The sequence below is a fragment of the Girardinichthys multiradiatus genome, unplaced genomic scaffold (assembly GCF_021462225.1).
Source record: "Girardinichthys multiradiatus isolate DD_20200921_A unplaced genomic scaffold, DD_fGirMul_XY1 scaffold_25, whole genome shotgun sequence".
Lineage (NCBI taxonomy): Eukaryota > Metazoa > Chordata > Actinopteri > Cyprinodontiformes > Goodeidae > Girardinichthys > Girardinichthys multiradiatus.
Genome location: NW_025917678.1, coordinates 418797 through 436680, shown reverse-complemented (window position 1 = coordinate 436680; position 17884 = coordinate 418797). Strand labels below are relative to the sequence as shown.

Sequence of the window (17884 nt, the reverse complement as noted above, 5' to 3'; positions counted from 1 at the left end):
GTTAAAGTTGATTTGAACTTTAATCATTTAACAGTGTGTTTCTGCTCTCTGGTGTTTGGAGAACATGTTCTCCTCTTATTTCAGAACCAAGTTTTAGTTTTACTGAATATGAAGGAACATCTACAGGATTATTAGATTATTGTCTGAAACAGTCAACATGATGAGCAGCTGATGTTTTTTGTTTTTTTTTTACATATAAAGTTACAGCAGCTGATCTTTGACCTGAGCTGAACTTTAAGACTGATTTCAGAGTGAAAGCAGCTTTCAGACTCAGAGGACCGATGATGGAGAAGAAGTCCAGGAGTTTCTCTTCTTCTACACAGACCTGGTCCAGACAGCAGAGAGCTGCAGAGTGAAGAAGTTCATGAGAAGAAGCTGAGTAAGTCCCTCTTTGTTCCTTCAAGTCTCCAAGCAGAGATTTAGTCTCCTGATGAGACACGAGTCAGATCACATGAGACTGCAGAGCAACAGTCTGTGAGTTGATGAGGAGCTGCAGGTTGTTCCCAACAGGAAATAAATCCCACTCTACACTTCCATCCCATCTGCTGCTGCTTTCTGCTCCAACAGACCAACTCTGACTGCAATGTGCTGTTGATCTCTGGGAAAACTCTCAGACTGGATCAAACTCCACTTTGATCTTTGGGCCTCCTGATACCTTCAAATGTATTAACATCTCTTATCTTTGGGGTCATTTTACCCCAGGAATTGAAAATTTCACAAATGATCCAAATAAAAATGGCAGAGTCTGTGTCGTTGAAGATCGGATCAAGTTTGTCAGTATAACCAAATAAGGTATATTTTCTGGACTATAAATACAGTGAGTGAGTGAGTGTAGAAACGTTGTTTTCCTCGCAGAAGATCAGTGAACAAGATCGGAGATAAGCCACAGGTGGATCAGAGTACCAGAGTCACAGCCAGACTGATTAACTGCCTAAGAGAGAGGATCAACCCGATGCCATTGAATGACTGTGTCTCAGATTTAAGGATCTGATTTCATCTAAAGCCTTTTTTATCCAGACAACAGAAGTGAACTTGATTGGTGGCCAGCTGATTGCTCTATGATTCAGGCTTCTGGAAGTCCTGAATCTAACTCATTTGGGCCTCTGGATTCACCCAAACTCGTCCAATTAAAGAATCCATTACCTCCAGAGGGAAACTGCAACCAAGAACTGGGTAAATCATCGGAAGTTCGGAGCATCAGTATTTGTCACTTAAAGGAAGAAACCTGAGGATCAAGTCCTATTTCCTTCAAGAAATCACTCGTTGTTACCAGAGGGAATCATTCGGTCTATGGAAGAATTTCCATCTTCAAAGCCTCTCAAACCCACTAGTTTCAGCTTCAGGGAAAGACAGGTTGAGTTGATTGATTTGTTTTTATTATCGTTGAAATAATCATTATTGCTGAATTAAAGCTGTTGCTTGCTCCTGCCAAAGCTCTACTAATTAAAGAAAGCATCTAAAATTCTAGTTAAGTTGTGGACATTCAATTATTTAAGTCACCGTACTGTTGGTTTTTCATTGGTGGTAAAAAGTCTTGTTGCTTGGTCCTAATAGATTATAGGAGGTTTTTAACGGTTGCCTTAGTCAAATAAGTTAAAACAGCGTCCTTGAAGCTCGTGCCGAGCTACTAAAATTATCCTAGTCCATATACCAAGTGCCAGTTGTAAAATAGGGAATGAGCAGCCGTGAACAAAAGTGACTGTGCAAGGTGAGGATGACTGCGAAGGGCTACTCGGTCACCCGGGCCTCCAGTTGAAGAAGGGCGAGACTTTTGGATGAAGGCTGTCAGGGGCTAGGCGAGTCATTTCCCGACACCAGCTTAAACAGAACTTTCAGTAAGCCTGTTAGGCAAGACCCTTCAGGTTTGGGGAAGTCCGGACCCGTTGGATGGAGAGCTGGTTTGAGCAATACCTCTAAGAAAAGGGAAGTAAGTGGGAGGGGTTAACTCATCGGACAACGAAAGGTGGCGCCCGAACAGGGACCCTAACAGAGATACAGGGGCCCCAGAAGAAGGATGCTCGAAGCAGAGAGACGTGTCTGCCTGAGCACCCAGGACCGACAGCCTGAAAGGGAGTAAGGTTGTCTGTGACTGATAGGGCCATCAGTCACAACCCTCGCAGTAACTGAATAGCATGCAGGTGAGGTTAGGGCTTTATTGAGGGTAGAATGACCAAACCCGGACAGTAAAGCTAGTAGCCAAAATAGTCTTAATCCATCCCTACTCGAAGGATCCTCGAGAGGCTTTGGAGACGGACAACTCGAGACGACAAAGACATAGCGATGGACGGAGAGAGTGAACCACAGGACGAGGTGGAGGAGGGAGCTGAAGGACCGCTCCCGTCAACAGAACGATCGAGATCGACAAGGTCAATGTTACTCAGCATACCAATCGAAGTGCTGTTGAGTGGAGACTGATATTCAACATGGGATCCGACAGTAAAGCAGCTGTTCTTCAGCTTCAACAAAGAACAATCGGAAGAAAGACTGGTGGGTGAGCTAAAAGAACACCTGCAAAAAGGGGACGTATATTACTGTTCAAAGATAAAACATGACCACAGACTTGCTGTGGTGCCCTGCCCCAAAGGAGTCCAGAAGAAGGAAGACGTTGTTAAGTGGCTGGGGTGGTGGACACAATTCACGGAACTATGGGTACTGGGGAAACTGACCTCACTGCACAGTCCATCCGAAAAGTATAACCCGATCGTGAAGATGGTTGCCAGCGAATCTGGGCTGAACGGGATCCTCATACGATCCAAGGCCAGAGCAGCGGCAAGGTTTAGAGAATATGACGAAGAAATCAAAAGGATGAGCGAATTCAAAAAGAAGCTCAGAGCCATCCAAGATGATGACCAAGGTAGTCTGCTTGAGGAGGGTGAGGACTGGACACAGAAAGAGGGCTCTATAATCCCCGACCCCAGAGACTCAAGGACAGAAGAGGATGCGGAGAGTAGAAAGGGGCAACAGTACTTAAAGCAACTCAAAGCAACTGGAAGCAGCGGCAACGTGAAGTTAATGGACATGGAGATCGACTCTAGTGAGTCGGAACAGGAAGAAGAAGACGGAGCTCCCTTAGGGATACCAACTATTGAAATAACCAAAGAAACAGACGATGAAGAAATCGAGTCAGATTGAGAGCAGGCTCAAAGAGACGCTGAGTCCAGCCAAGAAACAACTACTACCCCATTCATCACAAAAAGGGGGAATAGTTTGCTTCGAGACAGGGCCCGGACCACACAAAATCTGCAAGAGGCCGCCCAGGAGAGGGCCAACTTAAACACCTCCTTAAAGAAACATAAAAAGACCATCCGAAGTATGCTCAACGCCTCAAGCTACAGGAAACACGACCCTGCACAAAGTGAAGTAAGAGACCTCACCTTCCAGTATGACCAGGAAAATAAACCAAACCGTGCTAGTAACCAACCCAGAACGATAAAAAAGATGGATTTTGAAGAACCAAGAAAGGTTACCCAGAAATCAGACGAAGTCATGATGAGGAGAACACTAGACCCATTGCCGTTAGACGCAAAACTAATTTCCCTGCAAAATGGGACCCAACTCTATCAAGTTATCGGAGACCCCTGGTGCATGGAAGGAGACGGGCTGTTAGTTTTCACCAATGATAACTTCAAGACCACAACACCAAATTTAGGAAGAAGTTAAGAGCTGAGGCAGGGGAAAGCTACAAACAAGAAGTTCGAGAGCTGAGGAGGAAAATGAGCCAGAATAAAGCAACCAAGGTGCATCTGACTAGCGGGGCCGACCTCGCTTATTATGCTGTGATTCACTCTCCCATTGCCTCTTACAAAAAAGATGAAGACTTGAAAGATTACAGAGAAAAGATGTGGGTAGCCCTGGAAGAAGGACTGAATGCTGCCATCAACCACGGCTTCAGACGGGTGATGATATGCTTAGATGGACTGAGATCGCATAACCTGCCCTGGGAGTCAGCAGAAAAGATAACTGTTGTGACAGCACACCATGTAGTCAAGGATCTGCTGTCAAGTGCCTCACTGAATGAGATAGTCATCATCACTTCACCGAGCCAGCATGAGAGCAGAAGGAAGAGAGAGCTGGCGTTAGTAGAAAAGATGGAAGAGAAAAGGCCAAAAAATCCTCCAGAGCTGCACACGACAAAAATCAAAAGAGGGAGCGAAATTAAATCACACCCTGATGAAAGACTTTATTCACACCAGAGTGAGACTACTCAAGAACCCCGTCAGGAGAAAAGGCCACAACAAGCAAAAAGGGACACAGCTGCTCCTCCAACTTCCGTGCGGGCTGTGGAACGTGGCCTCGCCAGTTGCAGCCTGGAAGACCTAGAAGAAACAGAGCCAGTTCCAATTAAAAATTTAACAACAAAGAAGAACATGAAGCAAAGTCCAGCCATAGAGGAATTTCTGAGTCCAATTAGGATGGCTCCCCCTAAACCCAGGGGAGGACAGTGAAGTCAGTGGCTCAGAAGAAGAGGAACCATCGGAACATGACATCTCAGGAGCGGAAAGCAATGACAGTAAAAGTCTGCTTTCAATCCCTGTGCAACCTGCGACCCCACACAAGCCACTCAAGATAGGACAGAGAAAAGGAGAAAGGAAAGCAGTGGAGGTGTTTGACATCTACCGAGTTTCAGAAAAACTGGCCAGAGACCTGACATGGGGCCCGGTTCAAGCGAATGATGGCCGTCGGGCGTACATCCCAGAAGCTGGACAGAAAGAATACCACACCCCGGCTGTATGGGCTGATCGGCTGGAAGATAAAGTCGAACTCAAGGTGAAAGCAACAGTCGGGGAATGGGCTAACATCCTAATTATGCCATCCTACCACACCCTAGCAACCTGTCAACCCCTAACTAGTAAGTTCAGATCTGCTTATGTTGGAGTTGTACATGATGTGATGTTAAGAAGAATGAAGAAAGCCGCATACCAGTATGCGCAAGAAACAGAGCGACAAGTAGATGAGCTCTCGGCTGAAGAAGAGGAAGAACCTCCACGGTCTGCAGCACCCCTCTCCGCCAACAAGCCTAGGAAGGAAACGTCCACACAGTGCCCGGCATCCAGCCCTGAAGGTGATGTTTTCCGTGAATACAAAAAGATCAATACTTTTGTTAGAGAGAAAAGAACAGAAGAAAGTAATGAAGATTACATCAAAGATGTGTGGTCGATGATTAGAAATGCTACTGAATGTGATGAAGCTAAAAAACTGTGGCTTTGCCACATAACAGCACATCCCATAGACAAAGAAGAAACCGCTGAAGTCCACTATGGAAGGTTAGTGTTGGAAGACGTGGATGATGAAGACTCCCAGATCAGGAGAGCCAAACTGCGTATGGACGGAGGTCAGCGCCTTGCACCGGTGTGGCATGTGCTTAAGCAGACAATCTCACCAACCAGATATGTGAAAGCCCTCCGAGAAATAACCCAAGGCAGAAGAGGAGAAATCGCTTTTGCTAAAATGCCGATGCTGGGCACAACAGTTCCACAGATGGATCGAGCAGTAGTTTCTTATGATCTGGAGCAGCAGTTTTACGAAGATAGAAGGAAAAAAGAGACAGGACAAGGGGTCAGACCACCAACTAAGGCTAGTGTGAAAGCTCCAGTCAACCCTCCTAACCGACCACTGCTGCAGAGAAGAGAAGAACCTCAAAGAAGATTCTACGGACCGCCACAATCCCAGGGTCCACAAAAGAAAAGCACATACATCCCTAAAGAGGAATACGACAAGCTGTCCACAGAGGAAAAGAAGGCCCTCTTCGAGTCCCGTGGACCCGGGACCTCTGTCTCAGACTTCTCCTCTATGTCACTTTCATGGTCAAAGAGTGTGACAACACCTCACTAACAGAAAACTTTTCTCAGAAGTCATTTTCAGTTCAACAATAAGCAGGAAGAAAGAGCACAGAGAGGCTGCTCTGCAAGCTTTTATGTGTTTGATCCACCCCTAAGTTGTGTGAAGTATCAATATCTTCATAGAAATGGTGTTTTTCTGCGCCCACAGCAAGGAAAAAATCAAACTTGTTGTGTGTTCTGCATGTTGTGTGAACTATTTCTCATATGTTGACCCCAAAAGAACAGCGATGCATACAACATGGGTACATGACATAAAACATATGGTCATGTTCATTTTATGTTAATACATGTCATTAAATTAGGAAAGGTACCTAAATATGAAGTCAAAAAACTTATGTCAGATATTTATTTAGACACGTTAAACTTTGAAACATTGATAATTGGAGGGTTAACTGGTTATTAATAGTTCATGTATGTTCGGAGACTCTGTTGGTGAAGGTGGAATAATGCTGACTCATCAGTGAGTGAATGCAAAGGATTTTCAGGATTTAACATGGGGCAGTGAGCGCCCCCTGCTGGTTTCTGTCAGTGTTGATGTTCAGCTGAATGATGAGTGTTTCCTCCCCAGATGAAGGTAGAAGGTGTGAACTGAGCAGCATGGATCAGTGTGAGGACAGAGAGGACAGAGTCCCTCCCTCTAAAACCACTCTGTGTGGAGAACATGAGGACCAGAGCAAAGTTCAGAGGTCAGATCACCATCTCTAACTGTCCAGGACTCTTCTCCATGTCAGAGCTCAGCTCTCACATCACCAAACCATCTTTATTCACAGGAAACTACCAGAACCAGAACCTGGACCTGGACCCAGCTGTGTGTCCTTAAAGAGCAACAGGTCAAAGGATGATGGTATTGATTTTAAATCAGATCAACGTTCAGCTGCAAACAGGTGAGCTGTTTCTAAATGTTCAAACTAATTAGTTGAAACTATCTTCATTCCAACATATTAATGAGAAAACAACTCTTTCTCACACATGTCTGTGTTCACATGTGAAGCAGTGTGTGATGGATGCTAAATCATGGAAATAATCAAACCATTGTATTATTGTGATGATATGAAATGATCTTGTTAGATGATATTGGAGCTAAAATCAGTTGTTCTTCCATCCAGTTGAATCATTCTGTATCACCTTGTGTCACATTAGTTCATCAGAGTTGGTGCTTCTGCAGAGCTTAAGGTGACTGCACATGTAGGCAAGTCATGATGCTGATTCAAGGATTAGATGTCAACTAAATAATCCAAACTAAATCTGATGGAAAACATGATCTCTCACTGTTATCTGCAAACATCAGTGAAATCAACAGCTTCTAAAGTACATTTGTGTTCATTCAAAATGATCATCAGTCTTATTATCAGCAAACTGCTCCACAGTCTCCTTCAGCAGCCACTAAATGTCATCAACAATACAAGATCATCTACGTGCTGCTGTGATGAAGTCTGATGATGAGAACAAGATCAATGTTTTAGAGGACATTTAGTGTGGATTACTTGATTTATGAAAGGTCCTTGAATGCACCACCATGGCCTGTATGACCATAAAAAGCTTTCCAGAAGCTCAGAAATGATGAGCTGAGAATAAAGCTGCTGCTCTAAAGGGGTTCCATCATCAGTTTAAGACTAGAACAAGTAAAACAAACGACAAGAAGATAAATGAACTTGTTTCTCCATCAGCAGTTCTGACTCTGATCCAAAGGAAGAAAGTTTGTCAGGATAGAAGATCAGAACACATCAAACACTGTTCTACAGAAAAACTTTCTGATTATTGTTCAGTTCCTGCTACCAAACCAAAACATCATCCCTTATTAATGATCATCAGAGCTAATTATTAATCCATCATTAATATATGGTTTACAGTGAAACCAGGAATATTTGGATCCTCTTCAAACAAGAGCCACTGTGAGACACTTTAGAGTTCTGAGCTTCAGGGTTTAACTTTAAATACATTATTAGACTAAGTTTGAATTCAGTGTTTTTCCTTCAGGATTCAACAGACCCTCAAACCAGAACCAGAACCAGAACCCAGCTGTGTGTCCTTAAAGAGCGATGATTCAAAGGATTTTCTTATTCATTTTAAATCAGATCAACCTTCAGCTGCAAAGAGGTGAGCTCTGTCTAAATGTTTTAACTGTATGAAACTGAACTGATTCAGTTTGAAATGTTTTAATTCCACATTTTTCCACATTTTTATTCCTATTTATGAAACTGTTTGTTTTTGCTGGAAGCTTTTCCACAAATTCAGTCTCCAGTGAGTTCAGGGTAAACATTGTTGGAGGTGTTTCTAAGTGTCTGTAGTTCACCTGTTGGTCCAGCAGGGGTCAGGCTGATTCCAGCTGAAGACATAATTCAGGTTCACCATTTTAAAGAAATAATCAATGACAAAATAAGTGTGTTCCCAGTTCAGACTCTAGTGGATTGTTTTGTTCCTGAATTTGTGCTTCTGATGTTTTTCTCCCTCAGTTTTAATTCATATGTTGAATCAGACAACTTTTAAAGTGAAGAACTAAAGGAGGGCAGATAATACAAGATAAATGACCAAATTAACAACCAACCCTTTTTATCTGATCATATTTAACTCGTAGGTTTAAGTGTGAGACTGTAAATAAATAGAAATAAATAGAAACTGTTTAAGGTAAGATTTTTTACTGGTGGTGAAGATATGGAGGAAAAACAAAATAATTCACCAGTGGAAATACATTAACTTTACTGACTAAGGTCGCGTTTCCTTTTAAATTGATTTATATTTGCTTAAATCTGAAACTCAAATCTAAAATGTCAAATTAAAACTAGGTTTTCTTCTATAGGAATGAATAATGTTTCCATTTAAAGTAAAGAAATGACTTGTTGCAGCCACCTTCTTACCTCACAGCAACATTATTTCTGGACATGAATCCTCCTGTTAGCTCTCTGCAGATGTTGGACGATGTTCATCATGAAGCACACAGATTCATCTCAGGATGTAAACCTCTTACCTACCTTTGGACTTTGTTCTGTCTGATTAACTTGCCTTCATTGTTCTCACACAGACTGTTGCACTGGAATATTTTCATTTCCAGATCAGTTCTTGGCTTAATAACTGTGTCTCCAGCTTCCTGTCAGTCATTGAAACAGAGCAGCTGCAGCCTCTGATCACAGACTTGTATTAGATTTACTGTTCCTTCAGTAGGGTTAGGGTTAGGGATGCTAAAGGTTGAAAAAACTCATTTTCTAACAAACTGCAACAGGAGCTGGAGATGTGCAGCTTAATGTAACTGAAGGATTTAAACACATTTTAAGGACGTTAGAAAAATCACTGAATGAATTTTCCTGTTTTAATGTTTTATTATCTTCTGTTTATATTTGATGTGTTAAACCTATTAATTCTATTTGAATTAGTATCATAATTATAATAATAATTAAAATACATAATTGTTTCCTGGTTCCTCCACAGAGTGGACCAGCAGAACTCAGAGGTTCCCAGTGGTCCGTCTGCCCAGCAGCATCAAACACAGCTGGACTCCATATTTATGGTCTGTACATGTACAACAACTACTTCTCCATCGGTTCTGTTCACAGTCATCTCCATGCTGCACTTTGTAGACCAGAGGACTGTCAGTCTGTCCAACATGGACCTGATGTTTGGCTCCATGATCTCAGTCTGATGTGTCCTTCATATATTGTTCTGTTCCAGCTGCTGGAGGACAACATTGTTACTTTTGTGAAGAACGAGCTGAAGAAGATCCAGAAGGTTCTGAGTCCAGATGACCCAGAAGGCTTAGAGAGTCAGTGGGAGGATGAGGAGGTGTTGGAAGGTGAGGATGAAGAGCAGAGGAGGAGCAACAGAGAGGCTTTTGTGAAGATCACACTGAACTTCCTGAAGAAGATGAAGCAGGAGGAGCTGGCTGAACGTCTGCAGAGCAGTAAGAGGACTTCTCTGCAGATTTAACCTGGAGGATAAATGCTGAATTTATTTCAGTCTCAAGAGCAGAAAAACAGATATTTAAATGCTCTGTTTAGAGGAATTTGTTTCATTGCTAATAATATTTTGTCTTCATTCAGGACTTTTTTCCTCAGTTTGCAAACATGAACTTAAATCTGGTCTGAAGAAGAGGTTCCAGTGTGTGTTTGAGGGGATTGCTAAAGCAGGAAGTCCAACCCTTCTGAACCAGATCTACACAGAGCTCTACATCACAGAGGGAGGGACTGGAGAGGTCAATGATGAACATGAGGTCAGACAGATTGAAACAGCATCCAGGAAACCACACAGACCAGAAACAACCATCAGACAAGAAGACATCTTTAAAGTCCGACCTGGAAGAGATCAACCAATCAGAACAGTGATGACAAAGGGAGTGGCTGGCATTGGGAAAACAGTCTTAACCCAGAAGTTCACTCTGGACTGGGCTGAAGACAAAGCCCACCAGAACATCCAGTTCATATTTCCATTCACCTTCAGAGAGCTGAATGTGCTGAAAGAGAAAAAGTTCAGCTTGGTGGACCTTGTTCATCACTTCTTCACTGAAACCAAAGAAATCTGCAGCTTTGAACACTTCCAGGTTCTGTTCATCTTTGATGGTCTGGATGAGAGTCTACTTCCTCTGGACTTCCACAACAAGGAGATCCTGACTGATGTTACAGAGTCCACCTCAGTGGATGTTCTGCTGACAAACCTCATCAGGGGGAAACTGCTTCCCTCTGCTCTCCTCTGGATAACCACACGACCTGCAGCAGCCAATCAGATCCCTCCTGAGTGTGTTGGCATGGTGACAGAGGTCAGAGGGTTCACTGACCCACAGAAGGAGGAGTACTTCAGGAAGAGATTCAGAGATGAGGAGCAGGCCAGCAGGATCATCTCCCACATGAAGACATCAAGAAGCCTCCACATCATGTGCCACATCCCAGTCTTCTGCTGGATCACTGCTACGGTTCTGGAGGATGTGTTGAAGACCAGAGAGGGAGGAGAGCTGCCCAACACCCTGACTGAGATGTTCATCCACTTCCTGGTGGTTCAGACCAAAGTGAAGAAGGTCAAGTATGATGGAGGATCTGAGATAGATCCACACTGGAGTCCAGAGAGCAGGAAGATGATTGAGTCTCTGGGAAAACTGTCTTTTGATCAGCTGCAGAAAGGAAACCTGATCTTCTATGAATCAGACCTGACAGAGTGTGGCATCGATATCAGAGCAGCCTCAGTGTACTCAGGAGTGTTCACACAGATCTTTAGAGAGGAGAGAGGGCTGTACCAGGACAAGGTGTTCTGCTTCGTCCATCTGAGTGTTCAGGAGTTTCTGGCTGCTCTTCATGTCCATCGGACCTTCATCAACTCTGGTGTCAATCTGATGGAAGACCAGAAAAATATTTCTGCTTGGTCGAAATTATTTAACAAACCAAATCTAACAAGACTCCATCAGAGTGCTGTGGACGAGGCCTTACAGAGTCCAAATGGACACCTGGACTTGTTCCTCCGCTTCCTCCTGGGTCTTTCAGTGGAGACCAATCAGACTCTCCTACAAGGTCTGCTGACAAAGACAGGAAGTAGCTCACAGACCAATGAGGGAACAGTTCAGTACATCAAGGAGAAGATCAATGAGAACCTGTCTGCAGAGAAAAGCATCAACCTGTTCCACTGTCTGAATGAACTGAATGATCGTTCTCTGGTCCAGGAGATCCAACAGTTTCTGAGTTCAGGAAGTCTCTCCACAGATAAACTGTCTCCTGCTCAGTGGTCAGCTCTGGTCTTCATCTTACTGTCATCAGGAGAAGATCTGGATGTGTTTGACCTGGAGAAATACTCTGCTTCAGAGGAGGCTCTTCTCAGGCTGCTGCCAGTGGTCAAAGCTTCAAACAAAGTTCTGTAAGTTCTGACAGAATTTGGGTTTTGACACCAGGAGCTAAAACCAGGAAAGAGTGACTATTATCCTGGATGTTCTGCTCAACAACTAAGGATTTATTAGAAAGTATATATGTTTGACTCTCAGTTCTCTCAAAATGTGTTTAATAAAAATAAACACTTGTCAAGTTGTTTTAGAAACTATTTTTATCCCACAAGACCCGACTGACACTTAGAATCTGGTACCAAAATGGTTAATCTCCTAGAAGTAGAATAAAAATGGCTCAATTTATGTACTTCTTTTTCACTTATACCACATACATTCTGTTTAGTTCCTTATGACCTAAAATAGATATAAAATCAATTTATTTATTTTGTAATTTGTCTTTTTCCATGTTTTCTCATGAGATTCTCTGATTTATTTCAAAGTGAAAAAGACAAATTGGTCAATATCTTCCAGTTCTTCATATAATTAGCCTTTAAAAAACTTAAATAAAACAAAATGATCCAATTTGGGCCCAAAGGTTTTTCAAGGATTAAACAGGCTTACATTATCATGACTATAGGGGTTAAAGGTCACAACACACATTTCCTAAAAATAGGGACTATTAATTAAAATAGCAGAATATTGCTGCTTGGTTCCGATAATTAATATTCAGATTTCTGTTCTGTTCTGCTTTCTTAATGTTCTTCCCTTTAGTAATAACTTTCTTTCTATTTCCATCATGATTTTCATTTTACTGCTCGTCCCACAGTGTTTAAAGGAGGAGTAAATATGCATCAGAACCTTTGGTCCAATCTGGAATAGTGTTATGTGGAAACATCATTTAGTTTTACACTATTTGCAAGCAGCTGCATTAACTGCATTGCTTTAGAGTTTCTGAGTTCTTATTTTATGAATCAGTTTCATCTGTCTTGTTTAATACTATAATATGTTTTTATTTAGTTTTATTCCATCACAATTGTTCTTATTCATTTTGATCTCTGTCTCTTCAGATTGAAGAACTGTAACCTCTCAGAGAGAAGCTGTGAAGTTCTAGCCTCAGTTCTGAGCTCCCAGTCCTCTAATCTGAGAGAGATGGACCTGAGTAACAACAAGCTGCAGGATTCTGGAGTCGAGCTGCTGTCTTCTGGACTGAAGAGTCCAAACTGCAAACTGGAATCTCTCAGGTATGAACAACAATAATGACTTAATTACTGTGAACATCATCTAGTTTCTGGTACCAACAAACCTTTTTTTCTTCCTGAAAACATGCAGAATGTATATGTGCAGAACTAAGTGCTTAATGCAATGTTCTGTATGGTAACTTTAAAAGGTGACACCAAAACAAAAGAATGAAAACTTCCAGTTATAACAAAACTCTGTTATTTGTAGCCACTGACCTTCTCAGAATCTGTGGGAGAGCAAGGATGCTGATTTTCAGCTCCAGGGTGACGTCACAGTGAGTCAGAGAGGCTGTGAACGGGAATCCTTGGTCTGACGTTATGATCAGATCCAGTACTGGGCTGACGGATCCGGGGGTAAGGCAGAGGGCGACAGTCAGGAGGCAGAAACAAGGTCGATGTCCAGGGATCAGAAGCCAGGGAGATATCAGTTGCACACTCTACTCACAAGATACACTGTTACCCATTAAAACACTCATTACTCATGAGGGCACAGGTGTGTAGAATTCAATAGAGTGTAGGTCAGAGAATCTGGGCACTGTTCATAGGGGAAAAGTGAACAGGGGTTACATTATTATAGAATAATATTCTTTGAAAAGTTTGCTAAGATATGCCATAAGTGTATCTAGTCACCCATGCAAATTAAAAGGAACCATTTGAATATGTAAGTTACTTTATTAAGCAGACAACAGCTAATTGCCTCAATACAGACTGACACTCATGCTAACACTGAAACTAAAAACTGACAGAATCATCACTTTAACATTGGGCTATTGTTAGTGTTAAGCTAGCTTAGAAAGACAATATTGTCAAATGTAGCATCACATCTCGTTCCTAACACACTCAACATGACGCTCGCTGTAAATTATGTTGCTTTCAAAACATGCAGTTTAGACGCATTTAAGCCCTGGGTTTAGGAAGCCCAGGATGCATTTCGATTCAAAGTTATCCTGGGTAATATCACTTTCTAAGGGCTTTACTTTCACGGCACTCTGGGATTTCCTGCTACCTGTTATCTGTTTGTCGCCACTGAAATTAATACAAAGTGTTTAGTAGGTATGTGGTGAATAAGCAAGTACCAGAATAGATAATGTAATATTTTTCGATGGAATTGTTTGACATTTCTATATAATGTAGGAGTTAACTGTAAACTGTTGTGCCACAGTTCTGTAGGAAAATGTATTAATAATTAACAGAGCACTTTAAATTTTCCATGTTCATAAAAATACACAATTCCCTAAGATAGTCTTTTCATATAAGAAAATGTTCCTTCAAATTGCCTTTTTAAACTATTTGAAGGAAAACAAGGAAATAAAAAACAGACTAGCATTTCTTTTTTTCAAAGTAGTCAACACTGAATGTAGTTATTTCATCTTTAAGTTTGAAGCAGAACCGGTGGAAGTCCTTAGTCTAGTGTGAATATTTGATCCTTTTTCATAGTTTTATGCAATCAACTCTGCAGGAGGGGAGACCACAGTTCCAGGTTTGGATGCAGCTTTCTAAAAGCTCTGTGATCCCTTTGACCCTTCTGTCCTGCTATCATCTACTTCACTGTCTATGCATCTTCTACTTGAAATAAATATTTGGTTATAATTAGACAGTCAAGGTATCAATTCCCTGTACTTCTGGACTGAAGTACATCATATTTTTACTAGACATTTTTCTTGTTGTGCTGTAGATATCTGACAAGAGTTTGTCTGATGATAATAAAAGTAAAATAAGTGTTAATCAGTGTTTAGTAGTTATTGAGGTTGTAAAGCAACAACTCTGGCCTGGTGCAGGTTGGTATAAAATTAAATGTAAACTAATGTTTTAAACTTTTCCAATAAAACTTAAGGATTAATCGAAGGTTTTAATTAACTGTATAACTCTAAAGCTGCTCATCATCTATCATTTATCAGTTGAAGCAAAAAAAAAGTTATTAGCTAAAAATCTTTTAAAAATAGTAAAGGCCATCTGCTGGACTGAAGGTGTAGTGCAGTTTTATTTAAAGTCTAAAGTCTTTTGTTTCATTTTGTCTCTCAGACTTAGATCCTGTAACCTCTCAGGGAGAACTTGTGAAGTTCTGTCATCAGTTCTTAGCTCCCAGTCCTGCTGTCTGAGAGAAGTTGACCTGCAGAACAACAACCTACAAGATTCAGGGGAGAAGTTGCCATCTGGTTCAGACTATACAATGGAAATATTCAGGTGAAGATTCATCAAACTGGATCTTTTGGGTTTTAATGAGGAACAGTATTCTCTATTTCACAAATTAAAATGGTTTAAATGCTAAGTTGATGATTTTCTGGTAAATCCTTCTGAGTCGTTAGTTTCTCAGCTGGAACAGACAGCTGTCAGTTCATCATCTGTTTCATTGTCTTATTTAGAATCATGTGGGACCAAGATCAAACGCTGTCCTGGTCCCTCTGACCGGGCTCTGGTTTTAGGTTTTGGTCAGAACCGGACCCAGTGAACAAACACACCATCATCCAGTTCCCAGCGGATGATGGTTGTTGGTTCCCCAGTTTCTGGACATCAAACTGGATCATCTGTGTCCAGAGTAAAGTTACAGCAGAACATCAGAGATTTTAACCTTGTCTGCTTCTCTGAGACATGGAGAACCTCAGTGGTTCTGGACCTCACCATGATACGGTCCAATTGTTTTACCCTGCACTGGGTGGACAGAACAGCAAAGGCAGGAACATCACCAGGTGGTGGAGTGTGTGTCATATCTAATAACAGATGGTTTGATGGTGAGAACATCAGGACTTTCCCATTATGATTTAGCACATCTGGAGCATCTGTCCATCAGTTTACCTGCTCTGACCATCCTTCTGGATCAGAACGTTTCCATCAGTAACAAACACAGCTGTCTATATTCCACCTCAGGCAGAGAAAGATCTAGCTTTGACTGCACTACATGATGAGCTCAGTGAAGATCAGAACAGTCACCTGGATGCTGCTCCTATCATAGCAGAGGACTTTAATAGTTCAAGTCTCAGACAGGTCAGGACTCTTTGATGAAGATCTTTGAGCAGATGAAGCTGCTGCAGCTCATCTTGTCCAGGAAGCAGAGCTGATAGATGCTGAAGAACCTGCTTGATTGTCTCTTATATCATCAATCAGCTTCAGTCTCAGTGTGGATGTTGGACTAAATAAACCTTGATGATGTGAGTGTTCTTCAAACTGGAGATGAAGAACCAGACTGGATGGTGTCCTCCTCCTGCCTGATTCAAAAAGATGAAATGAAAAGAATGAGTTCAAACTGGGCTGAAACATGACAACTACAGGACAGAACTTTAGAGACGCTCCATTCAAATGGATGAGTCCAAATGTTGGACAGTTGTCTTCTGAGTGAAGAAGAACCGAGCCATGTAATGTCTGCTGTGGCAGAACCTTCAGTAATGAGACAGGAAAAGCCAGCTTGGTTGATTTGGACTCTTTAATGTAAAAAGTAGGAAATGAAGAGAATTGGGTCCAGAGGCCTGGCTGACTGCAGCTTGGCTGACCCAGACATGAGCCAAGGTTCCTCAGTCATGAGCAGCTTTATACAGCATAGTTCATTGTTAGCAACTGACAGACAGTACAGGCTGCGTCATGTTGTCTTGGTTGATACTGCTCTATGAGTCTGGTTCCTCCCACAATGGACCAGACAACGTATGCAGCAGGTCACAGAGTCCAAATGATCCAGATCCACTTCTTCCAGCAGCATGTCAGAGTGGAATCTGATCTGATCTATTACAATGTCCATGTTTGCTGCTGAAAGAGACTGATGGTCTGACCCTCCTCCTCCTTTCAGGGAGCCTGCTGGAGTCCGATGGTTGAAACCAGGTCTGAGGAAGTGTAAGTGTGTTTTTCATTTGATGACAACAAAGCAGCTCACATTCAACCATCTTCAAACTGTCCATCACTCATTCAGGAGTCATCATCAAAGTGTCAATAAATGATCAATAACTGCAGCTGGATTGTGTTTGTTCTCTCCATCAGATTCCTGTCAGCTCACAATCGACACAAACACAGTGAGCAGAAAACTCCAACTGTCTGAAGACAACAGGAAGGTGACATGGGTGGAGGAGCTTCAGTCATATCCTGATCATCCAGACAGATTTGATTACTGGTGTGCTCAGCTGCTGTGTAGTGATGGTCTGACTGGTCGCTGTTACTGGGAGGTTGAGTGGAGAGGAGATGTTTTTATATGTGTGAGTTACAGAAGAATCAGGAGGAAAGATCTCAGAGATGACTGTTGGTTTGGATACAATGATCGGTCCTGGAGTCTGAGCTGCTCTGGTGATGGTTACTCTGTCTGGCACAATAACATGAGAATACCCTCTTCCTCCTCTGTCTCTAACAGAGTAGCAGTGTATGTGGACTGTCCTGCTGGCATTTTGTCCTTCTACAGAGTCTCCTCAGACTCATTGATCCACCTCCACACCTTCAACACGACATTCACTGAACCTCTTTATCCTGGATTCTGGATCGGTCCTGGTTCCTCCGTGTTTCTGTGTTGAGTCTAAAGAGTCTCCTCCTGTCAGAGAAACACTCTCACTGTTGAACAGATAGTTCAGTCTCTACATGTCTGTCTCTTTCACTCAGAAACATTTTCACATTCAGTCGGTTTCTTTCTGAAACTCTTGGAAAAGATTCCTTGTAAACTTCGTCTTCTTCCAGTCCTTTAAAGATGGAAGCTGGGATTATTCCAGGATCCAAAGGTTTGGTTCTGTTTCCAGTCAAAGCATCATTTAGGGTTTTTCCTCCAATGTGCTTTTAGTGCTATACCAAGACTACTGCTGGAGTTGGTTCTTTACTGGTTCTTTATGTCTCTTCCAGTAAATGTTGATCCTGGCTCTTAATATCTCCATCAGACGAAGTTTTAACATTTCTATCTCCAATCTTTTCTGTCATGTTTCTTGTTTGTGTCACTAATGTAGTTTTTCTTCATCTGATCTGAACAGTTTTGTACTTTAGTCCCAGATAAACAGGCTGCCTCCTCAGGATCTGTGGGCTGTGAAGCTCAGGGTTTCTGGAACTGATTTGTGATGAAAAATGATGACGTGATTGGAGCTGCTGTTTTAACTGCCCAGGTGGTTGTTCAGTTCCTC

General features: G+C 42.1%; 1 protein-coding gene across 2 annotated transcripts; it reads left to right on the top strand.

The window, feature by feature from the left end:
* Nucleotides 1-220: 220 nt before the first annotated feature.
* On the top strand, nt 221-17468 carry LOC124865119 (protein NLRC3-like). Of its 2 annotated transcripts, XM_047360092.1 has the most exons (11): nt 221-379; nt 6409-6526; nt 6611-6724; nt 7818-7937; nt 9264-9342; nt 9504-9732; nt 9872-11666; nt 12639-12812; nt 14832-14993; nt 16585-16628; nt 16773-17468. In XM_047360092.1, exons 2-11 carry the CDS (start codon nt 6438-6440, stop codon nt 17291-17293), a joined length of 3327 nt encoding a protein of 1108 aa, XP_047216048.1. In that variant the 5' UTR covers nt 221-379; nt 6409-6437; the 3' UTR covers nt 17294-17468. The 2 variants fall into 2 exon arrangements, with proteins under 2 accessions (XP_047216048.1, XP_047216049.1); XM_047360093.1 differs by lacking the exon at nt 7818-7937.
* The last annotated feature ends 416 nt before the right edge of the window (nt 17469-17884 follow it).

Coding starts and splice junctions, on each gene's coding strand:
- LOC124865119 (XM_047360092.1), top strand. CDS start 6,438: ATGGATCAGTGTGAGGACAGAGAGGACAGAGTCCCTCCCTCTAAAACC. Junction 12,813..14,831: donor TGCAAACTGGAATCTCTCAG/GTATGAACAACA, acceptor TTTGTCTCTCAG/ACTTAGATCCTGTAACCTCT. Junction 14,994..16,584: donor TATACAATGGAAATATTCAG/GTGAAGATTCAT, acceptor TCCTCCTTTCAG/GGAGCCTGCTGGAGTCCGAT.